At 42.6% G+C, this 27778-nt stretch overlaps 1 protein-coding gene across 7 annotated transcripts in view; it reads right to left on the bottom strand.

Annotated features, from left to right (window-relative positions):
• Positions 1–27778, bottom strand: part of SYNE2 (spectrin repeat containing nuclear envelope protein 2) — a 573116-nt gene that overhangs the window by 160196 nt on the left and 385142 nt on the right. For all 7 annotated transcript variants that reach the window (XM_068254236.1, XM_068254237.1, XM_068254238.1 and 4 more), the window contains 7 exons: positions 27230–27361; positions 20124–20320; positions 18893–19025; positions 6770–6952; positions 5556–5702; positions 3037–3213; positions 770–925 (listed from right to left, as the gene is read on the bottom strand). In XM_068254236.1, the coding sequence (XP_068110337.1) occupies positions 770–925; positions 3037–3213; positions 5556–5702; positions 6770–6952; positions 18893–19025; positions 20124–20320; positions 27230–27361 (1125 nt within the window). The remainder of the gene's footprint in view (positions 1–769; positions 926–3036; positions 3214–5555; positions 5703–6769; positions 6953–18892; positions 19026–20123; positions 20321–27229; positions 27362–27778) is intronic.

Below are 27778 nucleotides of genomic sequence, written 5' to 3'. Positions count from 1 at the left end.
TTTAGAGTAGGTGCAGCTGACTTCTCTTGCGTCGCCTAATGACGTGATCAGGAGAAGCCATTACTAGGGGCAACAGTAAAGGGAGAGAGGATGTCGCTGACTGCTGCTAGTGTTCACAGAGGTGTTGAGACACATGCTATGGGCTATGGGAGAGCAGGAAGCACAGGGGGACACGGGGCACAAGGGAGGACATGAGGTAGCACAGAGGGAGGCAGAGATAACACGGAGGCGGCCATTGGAAGTATAGGGGGACAGGTGACACAGAGGGGGACATTGGAGGTACAGGGTGACAGATGACACAGAGGGGGACATTGGAAGTATAGGGGGACAGGTGACACAAAGGGGGACATTGGAGGTACAGGGGGACAAGTGACACAGAGGGGGACATTGGAGGTACAGCTGAACACAGAGGGGGACATTGGAGGTACAGGGGAACACAGGTGACACAGAGGGGGACATTGGAGGTACAAGGGGACAGAGGTGACACAGAGGGGGACATTGGAGGTACAAGGGGACAGAGGTGACACAGAGGGGGACATTGGAGGTACAGGGGAACACAGGTGACACAGAGGGGGACATTGGAGACACAGGTGAAAGAGAGGGCACATGGTTCTGACCGTGCTGTCCAAGACAATGTTCTCCTTTAAGTACACAAAAGACTACAGACACAAAATATAAAGTACTGTGGGCATTTGCAGGTGGCATATTCTACAACCAACCTAAAGGCCTTGCGAATTGGTAAAAATCTTGAGCTGTTGTCAGCACTTACCGAGCACTCTGCTAAGACGCTCTCAGCCGCTATTAGACTTGATGGCTTCTGCAATTTCTTCCATCTTTCTTGTTGGGCATCAAACCAGTTGCTTACGGATTGTCTTCTGCTCTCTTGGTCGGATATGTTCTGAAGTGCATGTTCCGTGTGTTGTATCTGAGGACAGCAAAGTGCTAAGGTAAGTGGTACCATCCAAAACATCGCCTTCCAGAAAAAACAAGAGATCTGTCAAAGCTGTACTGACACAAGTGGGGCAGCTCAGGAAGGAAAAATATGAAACGCAGACAAGAAAACAGCAAAGTGTAGGCAAGATACAAACTTTATCGACAGCTAGATATCTGACATATTTATATTGCTATATGACAGTGAAAGTGAACATGAATTTGCACGGTTTACAATGCATTCATGAGGGAGCTTGGAAAACAAAACAAAAAAAACCTCCTGAGCGGGCAGTTTTTACATCGTCATACTTACCTGCTATTAATTTCAGTCTGTGAGCAATTTTCACATATCAGCGCTGCTCCCATTCATTCACCAATAACTTTATTACTACTTATCACACTTAAATGAGCTATATATTGATTTTTTCAGGACAAAATTAGGCTTTTAGTGGGTGATATATTTGTTTAGTAATTGCCTTATTTTCTATGCATTTTAAATGTAAAATAAGGGAAAAAAATACACCATTTCTCCATTTACCAGGGCTGTGGAGTCGGTTCAAAAATCTTCCGACTCCAACTCCGACTCCTCAGTTTATGAAATCAACGACTCCGACTCCGGGTGCCCAAAATTGCTCCAACTCCGACTCCACAGCCCTGCCATTTACATCCATTATTGATTTACAATCAGGTGCTAACTATAAGTTAAACCCACAAATGTTATTTGCTTATCCATCCTGGTTTTTACAAAACTTTAGATTATGTTCCTAGTACAATGTATGGTGACAATATTTTATTTGTAAATAAAGGTGTCTTTTCTGTTTTGCGTTTTTTGCTTTCTCATTGTACACAATTGATGATTACAAGACCTTACTTGCATAAATAACAGTAATAAACCCTCATGGCATAATTATTTTAAAAGCCAAGTTCCTAAGGTAACATGGATTTTCTTTTAGATTCTGCCACTTTGTTTTTACTTTACAAGTCTTTTATTTTGGTACTGACTATACAAAAATGTTATAGCTATTGATTCAGTTTGTTAAAGGGGCACTACAGCGAAAAACTGTAAAATTTTAAATATGTGCAAACATATACAAATAAGAAGTACGTTTTTTCCAGAGTAAAATGAGCCATACATTACTTTTTTCCTATGTTGCTGTCACTTACAGCAGGTTGTAGAAATCTGACAGAAGCCACAGGTTTTGGACTAGTCCATCTCTTTATAGGGGACTCTCAGGGATATATTTATTTTCAAAAGCACTTCGTGAACGGCAGTTGCTCTGTCTAACTGACAAAAAACTGTGTAGCGAGCAGGGAAGCTGGCCAGCATTACTGTTTAAATCCTTTTTAGGGAATATCTTTATAAAGAATAAAAGCCTTGCTGAGAATCCCCTATGAAGAGATGGACTAGTCCAAAACCTGTCACTTCTGTCAGATTTCCACTGCCTACTGTAAGTGACAGCATTATAGGAGAAAAGTAAGTTATGGCTCATTTTACTCTGGAAGAAACATACTTCTTATTTGTATATGTTTGCACATATTTTAAATTTTACAGTTTTTCGCTGTAGAGCCCCTTTAATAAAATGAATACACAAGACATAGACCTCAACCCTAAAACACCCAAAAAACTATTCTACTACTTATCACAGTTAAAAAAGTTACCACATTTGTCTTGTGTAGTTTTGCTAAATTTAGATTTTAAGCTCGCAAGGGCAGGGCTTTCTTAAGGGGCCCATACACTGGTCGATTTCAGCCATCGATCGATCATTCTGAAATCTATTGGAAATCTGTTCTTAGTGTGTGGCGCACATCAGATAGATTCCTATCAGATTCGACTTGACAGGCATCTAACAGAAATCTATCTGATGGTCGAATCTGCTGCAAATCTAAAAGTGTATGGCAACCTTTAACCTTTTGTGTCTTGGAATATGTTACACATTTTATTTATCAAGTTACTTTTGTCACTGTAATTACCAATTCTGTATTTTGTACCAATTTTGTATTGTCTTTTGGTGTCATAAATCATTAATAATAATAAATATGAAAGGCGACGATGTTCTGCAATGTTTGGCAAAATGCTGGCACTTTAGGTCCATGTGATAAACCAACCTTCCTGTTGAGGTCTCCCTGAATAGTGTTCCATTGTAGATTGAGGGTCCCCAGACGCTCTGCAAACTCCATTCTCTCGTAACGTTTGCTTTCCACATTGCCAACGCTGAACTGTGGTAACGACTGGTTGACGAAATCAACAACCCATTGCTTGTGGCTCATTTCTTTCCGTAGCATCTGTCAAATAATCACACGTGTAACATCTTTAGAGGCGCACTTCAACCACAGCGAATATCTTATTACATTACTGGTCGGTCTCTGTCCACGAGGTCCATGTCTGCCACATCATCAACGACTAAAACGTATGTCCACACTCCCAATAATTGTTGCTTTGAAAGATCTTTACAAAGCTGTAAGTACTGTATATGGGATGCATCACAGGAGCCTATAGGCACAGATGTCCTGGCATCTTAGACTTCTCCCTCCATGAACCTACAGATGTCTTGGCATCTTAGACTTCCCCCTTCATGAACCTACAGATGTTCAGGCATTTTAGACTTCTCCCTCCATGAAACTACAGATGTCCTGGCACCTTAGACTTCTCCCTCCATGAACCTACAAACTTGTGGTGACAAGTGTGGGTGCTGTCACAACTGTCATTTCTCCCTTACTTCCCTTTTCCATCACAGGTATCTACAGGTGCCCCTTAGTATTTGGTAGCCAAAAGTACCCTCAGTATTAAGTAGCTAGAGGTGCCCCCCAAGTATTAGGTAGCTACAGGAACATAAGTATTCAGTAGCTACAGGTGCCCAAGACTGAAGATCATCATCATCCTCGCTGACATCTTGTCAGTGGAATGCAAAGAGCAGGGTGAGTAACCTCTCATTTACACTCTCATCGGGACTCTGCATAGGGAAGGAGAGAGGGAGGCGCTCGCGGGTGGAAGTGAGCCGCCTTTCCATCATCAGGCGCCTGTAGGCACGTGCCTACACTGCCTTATGGTAAATCCAGCCCTGGGATGCATTCACCTTCATTTCCCCCTGCAAAATTACTGAACGTTTAATGATGTATTCACTGAACACTACAAAGAGTACCATATTAATAACCCCTCCTTGCTTTTGCTCCTCAGCGTTGAGCCTCCCACCATATTTTGAATTATTTAAAATAGCCAGCCGTGGCCACCTGAATGGGGGAGAGTCCGTACATAAAACGCTATGCTGTTTTACTTGTCATCATATTGGCCATGAATGGGGTATTGAAGGTGGTATAGGAAGTGGACTGTATCTGATCGTGGAGGTCAGGGATGACCTGGGATTGTCCCCCAACACGCTACTAGACTCAGGTGGTCATCAAATCTGGTGAGTGGCCTCTGATTGGGTGTGGTGGAGCTGTACTGTGAGATGCAAGAAGACAGACATTGAAACATCTGCAGAGGAATAAAAGGACTTCATGTTGTGGAATTTGTGGGACTTTATTGCCATTACGTATGAATTGCAGTGGCGCCTGTACTGAGTATTGAACTGTTAACTGTACTGTCTTTATTTTCATGTCTGCCAGTAGTAAAGATGATGAGGTGCAAGCCGATTGTTGATCAAACAATATGAACAAATTACATGGCAAATATCAATCATTTTTTGATCTAAGTTCTATTTTTTAAGTTCACACTTTGAAAATGTATTCATTTTTTTTTCCATTTTTCGCTAAAATTCCGCTTTGGAACATTTGGGCGTTTTCCACTTGTAGTAGGAAATAAAGGATGACAGCAGAGCAAAGCTGTATGCCTGCATTTTCCCGCTGATCGCGTTTCAGTGCTATAGAAGCGCTAAACGCGATGGCTAAAAAAAAAAAAAAAGAATCGGCAAGCGTGAATGGCGATTTTTTTTGCATTCATGCAAAAAAAAGCCTGAGCAAAACGCTAGCAAAAGCGCTAGTGTTTTGCATTTAGCAAGTGTGAATGGGCCCTAATACCAGTTTACTTCTTACTGATCATAGACCAAGTCCAGCAGCGACCATGCTGCTTTAGGGCTGGTTCAGACGGACGCTTGCGGAGCGTTTACAGCCAGCGTTCGGGGCTTGGCATTAAAAACGCTCCCATTCAAGTGAATGGGAGTGTTTGTACCAAGCTTTCACGCGCGTTTACACGAACGCGGCATTCGGGTCCCGATTTTCCCTGGCGTTCAAGGAGCCCCTGGAAGCTACACGGGTAATGTCCCCCTAGGGGAACAAAAAACGCGACCGCATCCGAACACAACGCGAACGCTGCTGAAAGCCCGAACGCATTGCCGTCACGACGCTAACGAACGCGACGCCTCCAAACGTCCGTCTGAACCAGCCCTTAAAAACTCCCCTACAGTGATACAGCAGTCTTCACAGAGCATCCAGGTAGGGTGGGATAAAGAAGCAGAGGTATGGGTACATTACACTATCTACTCAAAACCACAAATCTACAAAAAGGCAGGAGGCCACAAAGGCAGAATTACAAATAAGCTCAGAGGTCCCGCTGTGGCCTGCATGCTCCCCTTTGGCTAATTCGCCATTCCATTTCATGTCCCTAAACCCTTCATGCACCAGACCATTACCTTGTATTTGTGAAGGAGTCCTCTGAGGTCTGCTGCAGTGTTCTGAACTCCCTCTAAAGCCTGGAGATCAGCACTGTGCTCACAGTTGCCCATCCAGTCCATCAATTCCTGAATCGCTTGAAGAGAAGGAAGTTTCTCTACGAGAAGCTGTAACACAGTGTTAACAAAAAGGAGAATTACAAACTGGTGGTCTATGAATACATGTTGACCATATATTAACCACTTCCCCACCACCACAGGTTATTTCCCCTTAACCTTTTAGCAGCCAAATAAACTATTGCACATTGTTCTGGGAGTTGGACTGAGCAACTGCCATTTACCAAGTGCTTTTGAAAATAAAGAAAACGATAAGAATCCCCCTCGAGGAGGTGGGCTAGTCAAAAACCTGTCAGATTTCTACTACCTACTGGGGCAGCATGGTGGCGTAATGGTTAGTGCTCTTGCCTTGCAGCACTGGGTCCCGGGATGAATCCTAACCAGGTCAACATCTGCAAGGAGTTTGTATTCTCTCCCCATGTCTGCGTGGCTTTCCTCTGGGCACTTTGGTTTCCTCCCACATCCCAAAAACATACAGATAAGTTAATTGGCTTCCCCCCAAATTGGCCCTAGACTGTGATACATGCACTACACCATACATTCCTAGACATATGACTATGGTAGGGACTAGACTGTGAGCCCCTCTGAGGGACAGTGAGTGACAAGACAATATATACTCTGTACAGTGTTGCGTAATATGTCGGCGCTATATAAATACCTCCTGTAAGTGACAGCAACGTAGGAGAGAAGTAATTTACAGCACATGTTACTCTGGGAGAAATGTACTTCTTATTTATGCGTTGTCTTGCATTTTAAATTTTAAACTTTTTCACAATAGAGGTCCTTTAACCCATTCCTATAAAACTGACGTTCTAAAACTGCATGTTTTTGCACTTTTCAGTGCAAAATAGACGTCTTAAAATGATGTGTTTTGCGGTATACTCGCAGGTGCCACACACGTGGCACTTTCTGCCGCCTATAGGCGGTTGGGGAGTGGTTACAGTAATGTTCCTATTCCTTCATTGATGAATGGCTGCACAAAGCAGGAAGCATTGCAATTCTTCCTGCCCAGCTGAAATAATCATGAAAATAATATGCCATATTTGCTTTCTAGAATCCTGTGGAATGTCTATCTTTTCTCTTCAAGGTGAGAAGGTTGAAATAAGGTTTGTTCTTACTTGTTGCAGCTTCTCTTGGACAGGTGGCAATGCACCAATCAGCTCGGACCATTTCTCCTCCAGGGTCGCCAGGTTCACTTTTAGCATGGCGGGATCAGCTTCTTTCAGGCGGAGCAGCTGGTTGCCTCCGTTCACCACAGACGCCTTTAAGGAGGATTTTTCATCCACATCATAGGTGAACTCCTTCAAATCAAACAGTGCATAAATATAAAGACGGCTTATTGATTTACTGATCATCAAGGTTGCACCAGAAAACTGGAGAATATTATAAGAGCATGATTACTTTTCTGAACTGCATTTTTAGAAGTGATCAGTGATCAGACCAGACAGGTAACCTATCCCCTCAAAACAGAATTTTCCCTTCTTAAAACAGAAGGTAGTTGGGATTAGTCAGGTTGGCGTGAGCTCTGAGGTGTCCCACAATGCACCACTGCTGAGTATGAAAATCATCTTTTTGTTATCCCTGTAAGCTAAATTGCTTGTCTACATTCCATGAAATTTGATTGAGATTTAAATAAAAGAGCTTTTACTGAAGACGGTGCTGACTCATTGGAACTTTGCCTGTAAGCTAAACACACCTTCAGAACCACTGGAATGCAATGATGTGTCTGCTTGTTAATATTACAGAGCCCCAATAATCCAACATGCATACAGAGCGTTTTAGACTGGTTGGTCCTCTTCAGTGCATTGCATGGATTAATATGGCTCTATGGGGTAGGACTTGAAATACCCAGAATGTGTAAGGGGCTAAAAAGGACCGAAAGCCTTCTTACTAAAATGTTATGCAAAATAGAAATGTGCCTTCTTAAAACAAAAAGGTTTTTGTAATTATTCAGGTTGAAGTGAGGACCAACCAATCAGAAACAGTCTGTATGCATGTTGGATTATTGTGGCTCTGTACAATTATCAAGCTGACACCTCATTGCATTCCAGCGGATCCGGAGGTGTGTTTAGCTATAAGGGACAACAAAGAGATGATTTGCATATTCAGCAGTGATGCATTGTGGGAGACATCATATGCTCACTCCAAACTGAATAAATACCTTCTGTTTTAAATAGGCAAAAGTTATGTTTTAGTAAGAGGGCTTTTTGGTCCTTTGTAGCCCCCTTACACACTAGGAGTTCAGGTTCACCATGAGCTTGCTGGGCATACTTTAATGATCCTTTGGCATCCATAAACTCGCTGCTAGTTTAAAAGTTGTTCTTCCTTGGACCAGTCCGAATAAGTGCTAAACAGCTGCATACTGTGAACACCATTCAAGTCTTACTGATTTCGAGAGACTCTGAAAAAGTGTATACTATTTGGAAAGTTTACAGCTACAGTAAATGAAAAAATGAACTACTTGACAACACCACACAAGGCTCTGAGGAGAACAAAGTGCGGTCTTGTTATAGAGACCTGTGAAGAAAGATGATGGATCGCAATCAGATTATTTTGCAGCATACACTAAATAAATAATGCATCTTTCCAGATGGTGGAGTGTTACGCGGACATATCGAGAACAACCACTAACATCTTTCTCTTATAATACGTTCCAGACGGTGATTATAGAACAATGAAAGTGTTACTCTTCAGCACCATTCCCACACGGAGGACGGCAAATTAAAATGTAACGTCTCTTATCGGAAGAGGTTTGTTGCTAGGCTGGTCTGAACATAGCTCAGCACAGGGATGTAAAGTACAGCAATTGTATCACTCATGCATTATTCATCGGGTCTTGTACAAATGCAATGATTTTTGTCAAATATTTGGGTTTTTTGGGGATTCAAAAAAACAAGAAAACATTAAAGGACCCATCCAGGCCCAAATGTTTACCTAGATCTATTTTTTATGAGTTCCTGTAGCCACTCAATTATACACTGTGTGGAAGGGCGAGCAAAGCACCGTAGAAAGAAAACACAGAGACAACGGGAGCCTAAATGGTGCATCACAAAGTACCGGATATTCCAGCATATAAAAGCTGGGCGTACAAGTCGACCCTCCAACTTCTCCAGTTAAAATATAGGGTTTGTGATATACTCGCCGTATAAGACTACTCCTCTTCCAACGCACACCAAATAATTTTTTTTTAAAAATCATATACTGGTGCTATGTATGAACTGATACAGGGGCTGTACTGTATGTGGTGCCCAGCATATAACAGTATATAGGCAATTGACTGGTTGGATTGGTCAACTCTCCCTCTCCATAAGCGGATTGGTCAGCTCTCCCTCTCCCTGAGCTGATTGGTCAGCTCTCCCCGTCTCCCTGTTTATCAGAGCGTTATGGAAGAATAGATTGCGCTGTGCCCATAAAACACGCCTCTTTCACCCGTCTAGCCCGCCCTTGTATCCCATTTACCTTCTTCACTGCCTCTCAGATCTTGCACATGTGCGCCTGCGCCGCTTCACTACAGTCCTCAGCAGCGAGATCTGAGAGACGGTAACAGGATAGGGTGGGCCAGACGGGTGGAATAGGCATGTTTTATACACTCCTGGTCGCCTCATACCCCCTTTCTACTCAACTGGAAAGCTAGTTTTAAGTAAGCTACTTCATTAGTTGATGTCATTTAAATCTCTGGTAAACAATAGGAATGGTCAATGAGGCGTTAAGAATTTTATGTGCACATTTATGCAGCTTGATAATGGACCAATAGAATAGCAGGATTCTGTTGGTCCATTTTCAAGCCACATACAAAATTTGCATAATACAACATCAATTTGGATTTGCATTCTATTGACCACCCCTAGTAAATCTCATCTAGCCTTTTCTGTCCAACAGACTGCCTGTATTATAGACTTCCATTTTCTCAGGCAAATTTAGTCTGTGCCCACCCCCTTGCAGTCTGAACAGAACACATGATGTAATCCAGGTAGCTACAGCAGCCACACCCATAGAGCCTAAAATAAAGCTCACTAAACTTAATGCTTCTCGTCATGTTACCAGAATTTCAAAGCATGAATTTTAGTGGCTCTGAGGCCCAGACTTGGCCCGCAGGCCGGAATTTGATATGTGTGCTCTAAAGCAACCAATGAGTACAATTATATAGTATCAGGCAGTCTCCACCTGTGATGGATAACAGGGACTTTACTGTATCACAAAATACGATTGCTGAAATTGATATTAATCTTGAGCAACTGTTAACTTTGTTGGTGTGGATGAAAGAATTTTTCTTGCACTGGATGCTGGGGACAATGGTACCTTCAAATAAAGATCTGGAAAGTGTTAAGGAGCGGAACGGAAGGCCAGTGTTAGGAGCGGAACGGAAGGCCAGTGTTAGGAGCGGAACGGAAGGCCAGTGTTAGGAGCGGAACGGAAGGCCAGTGTTAGGAGCGGAACGGAAGGCCAGTGTTAGGAGCGGAACGGAAGGCCAGTGTTAGGAGCGGAACGGAAGGCCAGTGTTAGGAGCGGAATGGAAGGCCAGTGTTAGGAGCGGAACGGAAGGCCAGTGTTAGGAGCGGAACGGAAGGCCAGTGTTAGGAGCGGAACGGAAGGCCAGTGTTAGGAGCGGAACGGAAGGCCAGTGTTAGGAGCGGAATGGAAGGCCAGTGTTAGGAGCGGAACGGAAGGCCAGTGTTAGGAGCGGAACGGAAGGCCAGTGTTAGGAGCGGAACGGAAGGCCAGTGTTAGGAGCGGAACGGAAGGCCAGTGTTAGGAGCGGAACAGAGTATAAAGGTGGCCACTAACGATCCAATTTCCAGCGATCAGAAATTCTGATCGGAAGTGAAATATTGTAATACATCGTTCACCACACCATCAACGAACCAATCTTTGCTTCCTATCTATCACAACCAATAGAAAAATCCAAATTTTGGTTCGACGAAAATTCATTCGGACGACATTTTTTTCACTCGTTCATAATCGATTGTGTCCACCAACAGAGATAATTTACAATCAATCCGATCAGAATTTCTGATCGCTTGAACGATTTTTCGCTAGAAATTGGACCGTTAGTGGCCACCTTAATAGGGGCGAGGTTAGTGTTAAGAGTCTAATAGGGGAAGATTAGTGTAAGCATTGGAGACAGAAGTTTGTTGACATGTTACTCGTATACTAGTTATCTGTAATATCCTGCGCCAAACTTCCTAGTGACTATACTAAAATGTATGCCGGAAATGAAAATTGAAACACATCTCTACCCCAAAGTTAAAGAAATGAATAAATAAAAGCCGTGTTGTTGCAGTTACACTTTCTGAGAATTGTTTTTCTAGTAAGATTAACAGGTGCATATCCTAATATGCTCTGTAGAGTTAGTTTTACAAGTAAAAAGGCTGCGCTTTCAAGTCTTCCTTTAAAAAAACCTTGGTGTTTATTTCTTTTTCCTTCGCAGAATAGTCGGGGTTGGATTACGGGATAAATCTTCATGCCAAGGTGTCAGGAAAGTGATGCAGGCTTTGGAATTTGCTTTGGACAGAGAAAGGAAGGTTTGGAAATATATTATCAAGTTTCCAGCCTCAGTAATGGAAGTACTGCAGTACTGCAGCTTAGAACAGGGAACAAAACTACTGCTAATCGCTCAGAGATAAATCGCTAAAAGGGAACTCTCACCTAAACACAATCCGTCATAGTTTAGACTGGCAGCGCAATTTTTGCTCATTTAACTTTGAAATATTTTAAAAGGATCTACATTTTTTTTCAATTAGTTAAAAGAACCACAATTGCAAAAAATCCATCTCTTCATGGGGGATTCTCAGAATGGCCTTCATTCTTTATAAAGACACTCCCTGAAAAGGATTTATGGCTGGTGGGGCTCATTTGGGTGATCAAAATCGATGTTTGTATGGCGAACTTTAGAGATTTTTTTGCCCAACTCCGGTGTTAAAATGAAATCTAACTAGTTCCACAATGATAGGAACCAAATGTAAATATCACAAACAGAACTTAAGGTGGCCATACACTTCTAGATTTGCAGCAGATTCGACCATCAGATAGATTTCTGTCAGATACCTTTCAAGTTGAATCTGACCGGAATCTATCTGATGTGTGCCACACACCTGAACAGATTTCCAATAGATTTCAGAATGAAATCTATTGAAAACCTATTGAAAATCGATCTAAATGCATTATTGCACCATCAGATCCAATGCAACTCTATGGGCCATCGATCTGCTGTCAGCAGCAGTTCGACCCACATTTTCCATCCTGTTGACATCAAATTGATCTAATTCGATTGCAAATCGATCGATTGGCTGATTTGAAAGAATCCATTTCTGATCAATTGATAGTTCGATTCTATAGAATCAATTGATCGATCGCTGAAATCAACCAGTGTATGGGCTCCTTTAGAGGCTTTTGAGTAGAGCTGATTGTCCAAGTGATGCTGCTATTACTGAAGAAAAGTTACCTACAGATGTACTTGGCAGAAATGCTTTAATCCTAAGGCCTCGTTCACATCAGTGCCGTGTCTGTGCGCTTTTCACAGCGCACTGCCCTGTGCGATCAGCAAGGTATTTATTTTCCCATGTAACTAAATGTAGCTGGTTCACATCTATGCGCTGCACTGAGCAGCGTTACAAAAACGTAGGGTTGCATGCATTTCTGTGCGTTGAGCTGGAAAGCGCACATCAATGCAAGTGAATGGGTGCGCTTTTTTAGCGCATAGAAGCGCGTACAAGCGCATAGAAGCACATGCGTTTTTTACCCCTAATTGGAGAAAAAAATACATTTACATAGAAACAACTGCTACAATAAGCAAAACGTGCTTTAAAGAAGCGCAGCGCAACGCACAAAAACGCGCACTAAAGCGCGCACAAGCGCATGCGTTTTTACCATGCGCTTTCACGCGTTTTTCAGCGCAGCAGATGTGAACGAGGCCTTACTTGCTAGAAAGCTGCTCCTGTGTGGACAGTTTGCAGACAAATGACTATGGTATTGTGATTTCCTGTATGCATTCTGTGTTCCTCTCTGTAAGTAAGCCTTTTCTATGCATGTTTTTCTTCAGTGAAGAGCACTTTTGTAAGCACTTTTCTAAGAGATTTTGCTCAGCGATTAATTTTGACACTTCCTGACTTCAGGAAGTGAACTCTCGTAGCTGGAAATTAATAAATACAATGTATTTATTTATAAAAGCGTTTGGGAAATCACTATACAAAGCGCTTTTTCAAGCGCTTTGCGATTTCCCTATACCTTCCATTGAGCCAAAACGCTCAGAAAATGGTACATGTAGCGCATTTGGAATTTTAATTAAAAAAAAAAATCTAAACGCTTACATGTGAACACTCTCATAGGAAATCATTGCACAAACACTTTTAGAGTGATTTCTAAAATCGCCAGCACTTTAAAAAAAATAAAATCGAAAACGCTAATGGTGTTAACAAGCCCTATCTTGTTATACTGAGTGCCTATCTGCATGTATGAACCACTCTGCTCCATCATTAATTACAAGGGATCTTGCAAGGATTGTGAGGTAATTATGGCAAAATAAGGTTTGCCTTCGTAAAACAGAAGTTACTGTTACCCTGTTCAGTGTACGCGGTTGGAGCCTGGAAAAGTAAACTGTATAACATATTACTGAGCGGGGTGTGTACTCTCTAGGTGATCCCTAGGCAGTGGGGCCAGTGAGCACAGTGCAGCAATGTTATAGTCCGTGAGAGTGATTACGGAGTGGGAGTCGTAGGAATTAGGAGAGGAAAGAACAGTGTACAAAAGTATATGGATCCAGTATAAACAGAACTGTAGGCTTGCCTTAGGTTAGGTAGCTTTACCTCGGATCCGGTGTGCTTTAACAGAGTTGTTTTGAGTTTTGCTGAGAGCATGAAATGATGATTTGCATTTAACATTCTTTACCGGAAAAGTTCCTTTTAACAAATATCAAAAGCATGTGCTATCCCAGTCACTCCAATACGTAATTAAAACCATCTATGGCGGAATCTGCCTTCTGTTTTCAAGCATCTGCTTTCTAATTCATTTGCTTTGTACATGCTTAATATTACTGATAGTTGTGGTTACTAAGCACTGACAAATGTGTGGCAGGCACACTGTGAAATGACAAACCTCTCTGTACTGGAGTCTACTACAATTATACTGCATATCGGCACTGAACTTTTAAGAAAACTGTCTGCTATTTAGTCTGTTCATGAGTCAGGAACTGGAGGGTGACTAAAGGATAACTGAAGTGAGAGGGATATGGAGGCTGAGATCTTTATTTAGTTTTAAGCAATACCACTTGCCTGGCATCCCTGCTGAAAAATAAAAACCAATGTAGAGTTATATTTTTCTGACTAACTGAGAGAGAATAAATTTCCTTTACTTTGTCAGCACTTTTGGGTCTCTGGGAAGTTTACCACAGGTTGTTTTCATAAATCTGTGCAATGTTCATTTGCATAATGTTCTATTGTGGCCACACCCACTTTTTCCCGAATGAGAGGGGCAGTTGGAAATGTGCACAGGGGCCCACTGTTGGCTGTGTCCGCCACTGTGCTGATCCTCTGCCTCTAATACTTTTAGCCATAGACCCGGAACAAGCATGCAGCAGATCAGGTGTTTCTGACATTCTCGCCAGATCTGACAAGATTAGCTGCAGGCTTGTTTCTGGTGCGATTGAGACACTACTGCAGCCAAATAGATCAGCAGGGCTGCCAGGCAACTAGTATTGTTTAATAGGAAATAATTAATTAATAGGAAATAAATATGGCAGCCTCCATATCCTCATAAAAGGACATTTGTTGTCCTTTTATGAGATCGGAAACCAGAAACTGACACTTGTAGCACCCCCTCTGCCTCCATTAGTGTTCTCTTAATTTTAATCCACACCTGTAGTGCCCGGCATTAGTACTTCAAAACAGTGCCCCCACCCCAGTGTTGCTTTCCTTCTAACACTCACCATTATTTCTGCTATTCATATCAGCTGCAGTTACCACCTTACTTTGGTCCCCCTAATAGTGCCCACATCCCCAAAAACATACAGATCTGTTAATCCCCGCCCCCCTCCCCCCCAAAAATCCTAAGATTACAACAGGAACACAAGACAATATAATGACCGACTATGGTAGGGATTAGATTGTGAGCACCTCATGGGGGGGACACATCTCTGTACACATTGGGGATTTCTGTCAATCAGCCAGGATCGGTATTTGATCCCTTGGGTGACAGAGCAGTGATGATGCCGTACTGACCTATCACCAGCCTCCTGCAGGCTGTGTATCTGTGTGGGGAGGGAGAGGGCCTTCACTATACATCAGTGTCCATATGCTGTGTGCATTGTGCTATATTCGTGGTCAGCTGGTCATACTGTGTCCGCGCCTATCAGTGCAGGAAGTGGCTGCAGCTCAAGGATGTCTAGGGCTTCATAAATATTCTGCTAGGAGGCCCCATGATGTGTAGTTAAACTTCTGTGTTCCAGGTTATTTGAAAGAGGACCTGTAACTAAACCCTAACAAGGCTTCCCCATCCTCCGGTGTCCTGGCAATCTCCTGCTGCAGCCCCCGCCCTCCCGAACTGCGGCGATGTAAATATTTACCTACTGCGATCCTAGCAGGCGCACTAGCGGCTCTCCGTTCGGGTTAAGGCGGAAATAGCGAAACCGATTGGAACCGCTCTACTGCGAAGGTGCGAGTTATTCGCTCCTGCGCAGTAGAGTGGATGCAATCGGGATCGGCTATTTCTGCCTTACCCGAACAAAGAGCCGTTAGTGCGCCTGCGCAGGATCGCAGAGAGGCAAATATATCACAGCTTGCCGGGAGGTTTCGGGGGAGCCAGCGCTGGATTCCCCGCAGCAACAGGGGACGGGGAAACCTCATTGGGACCCTGAGGCTTCCCCCTACCAAGGTGAGTATCCCCCAGAGGGCTTTTTTTTTTCTTTATATAGGTTCTTTTTAAAGTGAACTGAGCACCATTTTTAGCACCCAAGGTATCTCAATCGCACATTAAAAATGAATGTTAACAATGTGGCATTAATAACTTCCATTTTATCTCTTCTTTTTACATTTAAAAGTTTAGCAGAAGCTTTTATTACCCTACTTGTGTGGACGGCAAGGCCTGCCCGAACCACAGAAATTTCAGGCAGAGAAGGACTGCTATTACATTAGCAGAAAGCAAACAAAAGCTTTCATCAGCAGGGGCTGAGTGGAGATGGGTCACTGTGCTTTAAAGTGTTTAGAGAAGACACACTTTATTACATTCACACCTTCCCCTAGATAAATAAGGGAAGAGGGTAGGGGAGGGGGAACATGGCAGCTCCTACAGCTATTAGAAACCAGGACAAACTGCAGTAAAAAAAAGTGCTTTGTTTGCTTTAAAGGGGAACTTTAGTAAACAAATAACTGAATCTAAACTCTTATTATTTGCAATATTGATTTATAAAATTTATAGATGTAGTCAGTGTTTGCAATTTGTAAAATTTTTCCTGTATCACAGGTGGTGACACCTTTACTGCTGGCAGGTGATCTCTGCAAAGTGTTCATTACCTACAGTTATATACCTGGTATCCCAGAATGCCTGGGTGGGGATTCCCCATATTTAATTGGACTAGTCTGTGACATCACTAGGAGGGCGGGGCTACATATTAATATACAACAATATATGCTGAAACCAGGAAAATTATTGCTAAAGTATGTATCGTAAATAAGTGACTGCATTTTGCTATATGTCACTACAGTGCCTCTTTTAAATCAGAAAAAAGTAGTTTTCAGCAAGGAAAGTTATGTAAAAACTTCTGTCAGTTTTCTGGTCTTGCTAGTTGCAGCTGACCGCAGTAACCGCATCAATATATATGTCAAGCAGCGGAAGCCAGCCCATGGGGCGTCTGCTCATTATCCCATTAACAAATGGCAGCAGCAGAGTTCATTCGTGGAACGCCATGGCGCAGTGCCCTCTGCTGGCGGTATTACTGCTCTGTGCGGCGGAGCGCTTAGTGCTTCTGGCACCGCTCGGCCTGGAATGTGGGATTCTGGTTTGGGATTGGAAAAGATTCAGTAAATCCTGTCAGGAAATCCCCCAAAAGAAACAGCAGCTGGTTGATCTCACTGAGGGAGAAGAAGATTTGGGTGTTTGTACTGGAGGCTGTAAATGCTGAGTGTGATGAACGTGCATGACCCGCCTACTGGCAGAGAGGCCTGGAGAATGATGGAGAAGCTACCAATCCATCTCTCTGGAGAGCTCAGCCTGGTCACATTTCTAATGGTTTTTCCCCCTACTAATCAAAACCATTAGCTATAGGATTAGTCTAATATCAAGCTGTATATAGAGTCCTTGTTATCCAGAACTCAACCAACCGGAAGTATCAACCAACTGGCATGCCTGAGGGAATAACAGGGACTGTTTTTTTTTTGGGGGGGGGGGGGGGGGGAAGAAGGGGGGTTTGCAGGCCATCAACCACTCACCAAACCTCCAATGACGCCCCCCTGAGTTCCTAGCTGCTTTCCAGCTTTGGTGCACAGCACCTGGCATGTGACCAAACAAACAAACAAACAAACACAGAACATTTATATCGCGCTTTTCTCCTTGCGGACTCAAAGCGCCAGAGCTGCAGCCACTCGGACGCGCTCTATAGGCAGTAGCAGTGTTAGGGAGACTTGCCTAAGGTCTCCTACTGAATAGGTGCTGGCTTACTGAACAGGCAGAGCCGAGATTCAAACCCTGGTCTCCCATGTCAGAGGCAGAGCCCTTAACCATTACACTATCCAGCCACTTGACCAGATGCAGGTCAGATGACATGCCATATAGGGAGGACGCCAGAAAGCCACCAGGAGCTACAGGACATTGCTGGAGGCTCTGTATTTTATCCTCCACAGGGTGGGGGGGGGGGGGGGGGCAGCGTTGTGCTTTTCCGGCCGATGAATCTGGCACCATGCAATCCCCACTTTGTTGTGTATAGGGATAATCAATGAGATGCAAGTAATTGTGAGTTGATGCTTGAATTGATGAGCAGCGTTGAAATCACTAGGTTTTTTTTGTCCCTGCAATTTCCTGAAAGGCGATTCTTGCTTTGCTAAGGATTCATGAATTTTATAACAGTAACCAAGCAGCTCGGGGTGACCCAAAACCACAAGGAAAGTTTAGGGGACTAAAAGACAAACAAAAAGTCCTCCTACTAAAAAGTAATGCTTGGTGTGATTTGCCTTCTTAAAACAGAGAATATTTGCGATAATTCAGCGTTAAGTGAACCTCTGTGGTTAACCACAATGCACCACTGCTGAATATGCAAATGATCTCTTTATGCCCCAGGAAGTCAGGCTTGCATCCAGAACCGCTGGTGTATAGCAAGCCTATAGCTTTAAATTTTACAGAGCCACACTAATCCCACATGCAGACAGCCCTGCCATGCACTGAGGAGGACCAAATGTCCAAAACAGGCTGACCGCATGTGGGGTTGGTGTGGCTCTGTAAAATTTAAAGCGATAGGCTTGCTAGACACCAGCGGTTCAGGATGCTAGCTTGGGTTTCGGGGCATAAAGAGATCATTTGCATATTCAGCAGTGGTGCACTGTGGGTAATCACAGAGGTTTACTTAAAGTTGAATTATCGCAAATTCCTCCTGCTTTAAGAAGGCAAATCAACCTAACCGTGAAAATTATTAAAAAAAAAAAAAAGACAAACAAACAAAAAAAAAACAACACACTTTTTACAACTCTACTGACCAGGTGAAACTTAAAGGACAACTGAAGTGAGAAGAATATGGAAGCTGCTACATTAATTTCCTTTTAAGCAATACCAGTTGCCTGGCTATCCTGCTGATCCTCTGCTTCTAATACATTTAGCCATAGCCCCTAAACAAGCATGCAGGAGATCAGGTGTTTCTTACATGATTGACAGATCTGACAAGATTAGCTGCATGCTCGTTTCTGGTGCTATTCAGACACCACTGCTGCCAAATAGACTAGCAGGGCTGCCAGGCACCTGGTATTGTATAAAGGGAAATAAATGTGGCAGCCTCCATATTCTTCTCACTTCAGTTGTCCTTTAAGTCCGTCCCTATTTGGTAGCCCTAATACGAACAGTGCTGGGGAAGGGTCAGATTATATCAGGCAGTTCAGAAAAAGAAAACCCCAAAACACATCCGTGTGCAAGAAAAAAAGCACATGTGAAAATAAATACATAAATAAAAAGCAAGAAAATTAAACCGGGGGGAAGGGGAAACACCCTTAGTATAAAACATAAAAATATGAGCAAACATACTAAAAACATTTTGCACATAGACGACTTACAACAAACTTCTGCAGGTTGTGTTTGATGGTGTGCAGGTCCTGAGAGGCGTCCAGCGACTGCATCCGGCATTTAGTCAGTTCCTGGTGGGCAGCCTTCAGCCAAGATGAGAATTCTGCAGAATCCCTGTTATAGCTGAGAATATATAAAGGGGGAGAACAGAGGACATTGACATAAGGTGACAGAATGAGACACGTGCTATGCAAGGGAACAAAATAGGGGCACACGCTACATGAAGCCCTCAGCACCCATTCTGTTCCTGTACAGTTTCCTATCCTTATTCTATGGTCGATAGGCTAAGGAAACTAAGGGACGTTTAGCTTCGGACGGTGTAGTGCTCATGGAAGGTAATGTCAAAATGGGTAAGACAAAAGATTTAAGTGACTCTGAATGAGGGATGACGGTCGGTGCAAGAAGAGCTGGATTTAGCATCTCTGAAACTACGACTCTTTTAGGATTTCTCACCCAACAGTCTCTCGGTTGTTTAGAGAGTGGCAGTTAAGAAAAAAACTTCAAGCGATATGTCGCAGTGTAGAGCAGATACGATCGGGCTCATCATTGAGACCTTGAGGTTTGCCCCTCCCGAGGTAAGCATCCCCAGAGGGGTTTTTATTTTGGTTACAGGTTCTCTTTAAGGAAAAACATTTCTTTGTTACAGCTGAGACAAATTCTGAAATAAATCTGCCGTGTTTCTACTTCCTGCTTCCATGAAAGCAAACATAGGGTTAATATCCTGTGTTTACAAATTTACTGCTCCACCGAGGCAGCCAGCTGACACGGCTGAGAGACCAGATTACAGTTGTGAATAGTCACAGTCAGCTGAGGAGGAATTAGACAGGCTGAACTCTCAATATACATTCAGGGTGTATTTCTCTAGGTTTCCTTCTGTCCTGTGAAAGAGTTCAGGTCCACTTTAAACATTAAAACCACTGCTCACGTTAGTTTAGTAGACCTGTGGTTACAAAAACTCTCAGCATTAGCACAATATATATTTAAACAGATGGATTGCTCCCTTTAAACGATCACAGCAGCATTAGCCAATGTTCTTAAACAAATAGAGATTACATTCGCTGAACTGGAACGCAGAACAACTTTTCCAGGAATTTGAGGCAGTGAAACAAATTAAATTCGCAAAAGATTTTTCCTAAGGAAGAAAAGTTGATTTGTGGGTTTTCAGGTCTGTGGCGCAAACAGCAATTTCTGCAAAATACAGAGAGATGAAGTTACCCATACCTGGCCAAATGGCTGGCTAGAGACTGCAGCCTGTGCAGCTCGTGATTGGCTGTCTTGGTTAGTGGTGACCACTGCTGCTCCAGTGTGTGAAGCTGAGAGTCCAGCTCTGCACAGTCCACATGGCTCTGCAGCCTCTTCCCAGCCAGGGTCACCTGGCCCAGCAAACACTCACTATCATCCACAAGGCCTTTAATATGCTGGAAACAGAAAGAGACAAAAAAAAAAGCATACATAAAACAGGTGACTAGCTGCAAATGTATGGACAGGTTTTAAAAGAATTTGAACTTTTTTTTGTTTATAGAGAGTCGTATTTAAAGAGACTCTGTAACAAAATGTTCAGCCTTATTTATTCTATCCTATAAGTTCCTATACCTGTTCTAATGTGGTCTGGATTACTGCAGCCTTTTCCAGTTGCACTGTCTCTGTAATATATATATATATAATCTTCTTTTCTTTGTCAAGCTTTGTCGACCCAGAGAGGAATGTACTGCCTCTGCTGTGATAGGGACAAGTTATGCACAGGGCTCTGTGTGCTTTGTTTATCCCTCACAGACAGGTCTCTGCTCTTTATTTTCAGCTTGTCTGAGGGGGGAGGGAGCTGCCCACGATGAGAAACTGAGTGAATTTTCTGCACTCCAGTCAGGGATTCTCAATGTAATAAAAACCTGCAGTATACAGTATAATATATATATATATATATATATATATATATATATATATATATATATATATATATATATATATATATATATATATATATACACACACACATATATACACACATACATACACACACACACACACCACTTCCTGGTTAGCGGCCATGCCTAAAACTGGCGAATAAGAGCCAGGATCACGGCAGGAAGTGATGGAAATGACAAAGAGGGATCCAGGAGATCACAGTGACTAGATAGGTATGTTTTTTATTGTACAAGTCGAACAGTACAGATTCTCTTTAAGAACTAACCAGGGTACACATAGAGTCCTTTCACAGTATATATGATTGTATTGCATGATTGTATAGAACAGTGGTGCCCAACCTTTTTTTGCCCGAGGGCCGCATTCCTATTAAGATAGATTTAGCGGGCCGAAACACATACATATAAAATTAAAATATAAATCCTTAATATTTTTCTAGTAACAGTTAACATGGTGTTGGAAAAGGAAAGAGAATGGCAAACCAAGAATTGTTGTACTCATCATTTGATGCCCATTTTCTGGGGTACCTAGGTGTATGTGCAGAGGCTTTCTGGCTGATCCCCCCGCCCAGCACAAGTGCTGTGTGAGCTGCGGGGAGTTGAAGCCTACTATTCAGAAGAAGACAGGGTCTTGGTTAGTTGCTGCCGCTGGAGAAGGTCAGCGTGGAACAAGTTTTGTACAGCTTGACCGGCTGGTAGGGTGTGATGACACAGTGTCCCCTGAGATGAGGCCGGAGCAGTGGCAAAGCATCTGGGAGAGCCGGAGCACGTGAGGAGTGCCGAAGAAAGAATCCGTGCTGAGGAGGAGGATCAGGGATTGCGTCATAGGTTTACACAGCATACTCGCGTTCTCCGCCTCACATTTTCTGCAGTAGTGCTGTGATAGTTAGAGACCCTCACTCATTGGTTGCTGCAGGAACCTCCCTCCAATAGGAACAAGGCTGATTCCTATTGGAAGGTGGTTCCTGCAGCAACCAATGGGTGAGGGTCTCTAACTATCACAGCACTAGTGCGGAGAACGCGAGTACACTGTGTAAACCTATCACGTAGTATGACAATCCCCGATCCTCCTCCTCAGGACCCTTCCGAGGGCCACAAAAGTCGGCTTCGCGGGCCACAAATGGCCCGCGGGCCTTAGGTTGGGCACAGCTGGTATAGAATACTGCATTCAGACGTTAAAGTGGGATTGTTACCATAAAACAAAATCTAATTTTACCAGCAACTGGTCTGAGTGTATTACGTGATAAAGATGCTAATCCTCAATTCAAAACTTTTTCTGCTGTTATGGTTTGTAGTTATCCCATATCTTAGGAGCACTGGCCCTTTAATTGCCATTGCCAAACAGTTGCATGCTGGGGGTCTTTTTATCTATAATATATTCCACCTACTCTTCCCTTTATTTTCCTTTGTTATATGTTGAATGTTTTGAGATTTTAATCAAATGATATATCATTGACGGATTTTGATTTCTACATTTGGCTAAGGGCCCTGCCGGATGAGAAATTATATCTGTACGATGTCATGAGATTGAGATATCAAAGCTATTGTTAAATATAGTGATAATTATACAATATTGGTTAATGAATATACAGTATATAATGCTAACTTGGTTTAGAATGAACTTTCAGAAGTCTGCTGAGTTTAGCATGTGGTCCTTTCCTTGTGGAATTTAAGGTCACAGATGTCAAGACCATTCATCATTAAAAGTGTAGAAAAATAGATCTCTGTCAAGCCAGGCTTCTGGTTGCAGAAATTGTATCCTGGTTACATAATCGACAGCTGGTTGTTATGTGACGTGATTCAAACTTAAATTATTCTGAGTTAGGAAAAGAGGCTTCGTTCCATATATAGTTGAAGACTCAAAATTACATCATAGCATTATTGCTGGTCCAAGCAGAAGGCAGAACAGTAGGAATACTGAGAACTAACATATATATAAGAACCAGCAGGAAGGTCTGGCCACACACACACACACACACACACACACACACACACACACACACACACACACACACACACACACACACACACACACACACACACACACACACACACACACACACACACACACACACACACACACACACACACTTTACATGACAGACACATATGCATACGCTCAAAGAAGATTACTACAGACAATAGATTCGATATACAGATTACACAGCAATTTAAATAATTCTGTTTTTATATCTTTTGTAACTGATTTTGATGTACCAAAGAACTGTACCTTATTGATTATTGAACATCTACGAAGATCAATAACGTCTAATTAAAATCCACATTTTACTGTCTCCTGAGGACTTTGTTTTTAAACGAACTTTTAAACCCCATTTAACACCCTTCTTTCTAATGAAATAAAACAGTCCACTTCCTAGTATAGACCTCAGTGGGAGTGTCTGAAGACTCTGGGGAAGAGGGCGGGTAACGAATACACAATTAGCAAGAGGAGAATAAAAAGAGTGAGGGAGGAAATTATGTCAGGATTAACTACTTTGAAAGGTAACCAAGATGGAAACTGTCTAGAATAGGATTCTCTGCTTTTCCTTTATAAAATTCACAGGAATCATAACGTGGACAGTGCAATACACGTGTTATGTAAGTAGAAGTAGTATTTATCTACTTATATATGTGTTTTTTATTTGTAGGTTAGCATGGGTGTCACTTCAAGATTGCAGCAGTGGGTAAAAGTTGCATTTTGTGCTGGAAGTTGCAATGGGAACCATAAATTGATGCATACAGTTCAATGAAAATATGCTTCACTGTCACTATAAAACATGTACCTTATCTGATAAATGCACACCTTGACAGAGCATGCCCCATTGCATCCGATTTGAACGTACCATATAAATATAATTGCATCACTTTGGGATCCAAGTATATTGTCAGTTGAAACTGATCACAATGGTCGCAGTGTGAAAGGACCATTAAAGTGAACCAGAGACGAAGCACCCTCATGTATTGAGGGTGAGTCAGTGGAAACATTAGAGAAAACACCTACCCTGCTCTCCGTTTCATTCTTCGCTGCTCAGCCTGCTTCTTATCAGCCCTGATAAAATCCCAATCCCAGACAGAGCATTCAGTCTGGCTTTGCTCAGGAATCATAGCTGAGTCTGTCTTCTCTGATGTCTTTTCAAGCCCAAGCCTGCCCCCTCCTGGCTCTGCTATAATGACTCAGCTATAATGATTCCTGAGCAAAGCCAGACTGAATGCTCAGTCAGGGATTTTATCAGGGCTGACAAGAAGCAAGGCTGAGCAGTGAAGAATGAAACAGAGAGCAGGGTAGGTGTTTTCCCTAATGTTTCCATTGACATATATGGAAAATTACATGAGGGTGCTTTGTCTCTGGTTCACTTTAAAGTGTACCCAAAGTGACATGCAACATGAGATAATAATGTTTGGCATTGGATATACAACAACAACAAATAACAACAACAAATAACATTTGTAAAGCGTTTTTCTCCCATGGGACTCAACGCGCATAAGCATGGCTCCGACCATCGTGGTACAGAGGAAGAATTTTATAAGTCTGGAAATGCCAGGCTAAACAAGTGGCTTTTCAGTCTGGATTTGAATAGCTCCAGGGATGGTGCTGTCTTTACTGGGTGTGGCAGGAAGTTCCAAAGAGTAGGGGCAGCATGACAGAAGGCTCCATCTCCAGATTTTTTGAGGTGCACTCTGGGAGTGACCAAGTTTATAGAACTTGCTGATCTGAGGTTGTGAGAGGTGTGGTGCAGCTTCAGCAGGTCCTTCATGTATCCAGGGCCCAGATTGTGCAGGGATTTGAATGTCAGCAGTCCAATCTTGAAGAGTATTCTCCATTCTACTGGTAGCCAGTGCAGTGAGCGAAGGATCGGTGTAATGTGACAGTGGCGAGGCTGGTTTGTTAGCAATCTGGCAGCAGCATTCTGCAGTAATTGCAGGCGACGCAGGTCCTTTTTGGGGAGGCCAGCATAAAGGGCATTGCAGTAGTCCAGCCGTGATGTGATGAAGGCGTGGACTAGGGTTGGAAGATCCTCTGCGGGAATCAGATGTTTAATCTTTGCAATGCTCTTCAGATGAAAGGAGGAAGATTTAACTACAGATGAAATTTGGTTTCTGAAACTGAATTCCCCATCGATTAGTACGCCAAGGCTACATGTTTAACTAGGCTGTGTCTTCTCTTTCTGCCTGAAAAAGTTAACCTTCAGGTATGCAAGAGACAGTCTCTCTCTTGTTAGATCCTTGTTGATTATAGCGCAACCCTCCCTGATAAGGAATTACAGCTGAAAAACGTTTTCCTGTAGAAAACAACTAAGTACTGGGATAAATAAAAAAAGGTCTATAGTTCCTGTATTTTAGCTCTGGGACACTTTTGTTGTCTGTGCTCAAAGGCAGTCTATAAACATTAAATTTACTCTGTAAATGTTTAAAGAGAACCTGTACTGAGTAAAAATATTTAAAATAAACACATGAGGTAACTTAAAATGAACATTACATAGTTACCTTGCCATCAGTTCCTCTCAGAAGCTCACCATTTTCTTCTGACAATAATCCCTTCCAGTTCTGACAATATTTTGTCAGATCTGGAATATACCAGTTGCTGTCAGTAAAATATCAGTTGCTGTCAGTTATAGCTGAGAGGAAAACTGATTTACCAGGTAATGTCCACATTTCCCTATGGCTCAAGTGAGCGATGTTACAGTTTAACTGTGTGCTGACCAGAAAGCTGTGTTATGGGTAATGGGCATTTTCAAAATGGAGGACGGAAAATTTCCTTGATCACAGTGAACAAACAGGACGCAGGACAGGAGATAGACACTGAGGAGTAGACTACATGGAAGGTAAGTATGACTTGTGTATGCTTATTTTGACTTTTAATTTTCAGTTCAGGTTTTCTTTAAACATAAAACTAGAGGATAGCTAATAAAATATCGGCGGATCGGTCAAAACCTGCCTTATCAGCCTGCTGACAGACTGTACACACGGGCAAACTGTCGTCAGAACGGCCGCCCCGCGGGCGGGTCTGACAACCCGTTGTTTGAAGGAGTCAGGCGTGTGTACGCGCCTTTATGCAGTACAAACTTTTGTTGTGAAACAAGTTCAACAACCAAAAAAAAAGCTGCTTGCTACTGTTCAAAGTTCCAACAGTTGGAATGATGGCTTATCAATGTTATCAGTTCTTTGAACAATAGCAAGCAACTTTTTTTTGGGTTGTTCAACTTGTTTCACAGCAAAAGTCGTTTGATAATTGTGCTGCATAAAAAACCGCTGTTGAGCATGTGTATGGGGCTCTTTTCACAGGCACAACAGATAAGAAAAATTTTTTTAGAGATTAGGGCCGCTACAACTAGCAATCGCCACTAGGGAGCACGGGAAGGTAGCGTTACAACGTCAAAAATCCGAAAAATATCCTGCTGCACCAGGTGGCTGGGTAGAAACAACATCTTTATTCTGACATTATGTGACACACAGGTAAAAGCTTGCGCGTATCGGAGCAGAGCATGGTCCCTTAATCATAGCACGCTCTGCTCCGATACGCGCAAGCTTTTTCCTGTGTGTCACATAATGTCAGAATAAAAATGTTTTTTCTACCTAGCCACCTGGTGCAGCGGGGTATTTTTTGGAGATGAGAGAAAATATTCACATGGAAAGCTGGCAGGGCACTCTCTGACTATGCACTTGAAAAAGGAGTGAAAGCAGAAACTGGTTCCAGGCAGAAGTACAGAAAGTCATGCATAGAAAAAAAAACCCTGCAAGATACCATGAAAGCAATTGATAACAATAAGCTTTTGGATTTCAGCTCGGCCAACAGAAGAAAAAAAAAAAAAGGTTTCAGTAAAAGGAAAGACACTTTATAAGTACAAATTGAGGAAAAAGATGTAAGAAAACCAGATTTGCAGACAGTTAATAGCATCAGAACAATGTAGCCAGGCAACATACTCTACTCTAAGCTCCGGCAAGTCTTAGTATTCACATGAGAACTTGGCTATGGACTCCCTACTACAGTCTGATCTAATATCATGAGTGGCACGGTAGTAACTAACAAAGCCTTGATTGTTTACAGCGTCTAATCATTTATGACTGCCTTTAAAGGACACTGGAAGTGAGAGGCATATGGAGGTGGCCATGTTAATTTCATTCTAACCAATACCAGTCGCTTGGCATACTGCTGATGTCTTTGGCTGCAGTAGTATCTGGATCACACACCTGAAACAAGCATGTGACTAATCCAGTCAGACACAACTGATCTGTATGCTTGTTCAGGGTCTATGGCTAAAAGAATAAGAAGCAGAGTATCAATAGGACAGCTAGGTAACATGTATTAATTAATAAGAAATAAATGTGTCAGCCTCCATACCCTCAGTTAAAGTGTCCTTCAAAAAAAAAAAATATCACAAATGCTTTCATAAACTTTTTAAAATTTACCTGATATTGGTTAAGCCGTTCATTAACTCTCTCTTCTGATTCTTCTACCAGACTCTTTGTTGGCATCTGTGATTTAAGCTCTTCAAACTTTTTACAGAGGCGGTCGTATCTCACGGTGAACTCGTCCCACTCCTGAAAACAAAGAGCAAGCATTACCAAAGGACAAATTATAGCCAGAGCAAGGAGGAGATTTATCAATAATAATCAGGGGCAAGGGCGTAGCAATAGGGGTTGCAGAGGTACCGACCGCATCGGGGCCCTTGGGCCAGAGGGGCCCCGAAGGACTCTGCCTCAACTACAGAATTAGCTCTCTATTGATCCTGTGCTCATAATTATTACTTTTATAGATACTTTGAATAGTGGTAATCATTAACAGCCTGTTCCCCATCCCCTTCTTGCACCTCTGACACTGTAGTTGCCTTTGGCAGGTTTTGGTGCGTCGTATCAATTGTTATGTATAGAGTGCTTGGGGGGCCCCATTGTAAAACGTGCATCAGGGCCCACAGCTCCTTAGCTACGCCACTGACAGGGGTGTTGCTAGCCCCAAAG

Source organism: Hyperolius riggenbachi, chromosome 9, assembly GCF_040937935.1.
Source record: "Hyperolius riggenbachi isolate aHypRig1 chromosome 9, aHypRig1.pri, whole genome shotgun sequence".
In the NCBI taxonomy this organism is placed as follows: domain Eukaryota; kingdom Metazoa; phylum Chordata; class Amphibia; order Anura; family Hyperoliidae; genus Hyperolius; species Hyperolius riggenbachi.
This window is presented reverse-complemented; position numbering and strand designations above follow the sequence as displayed.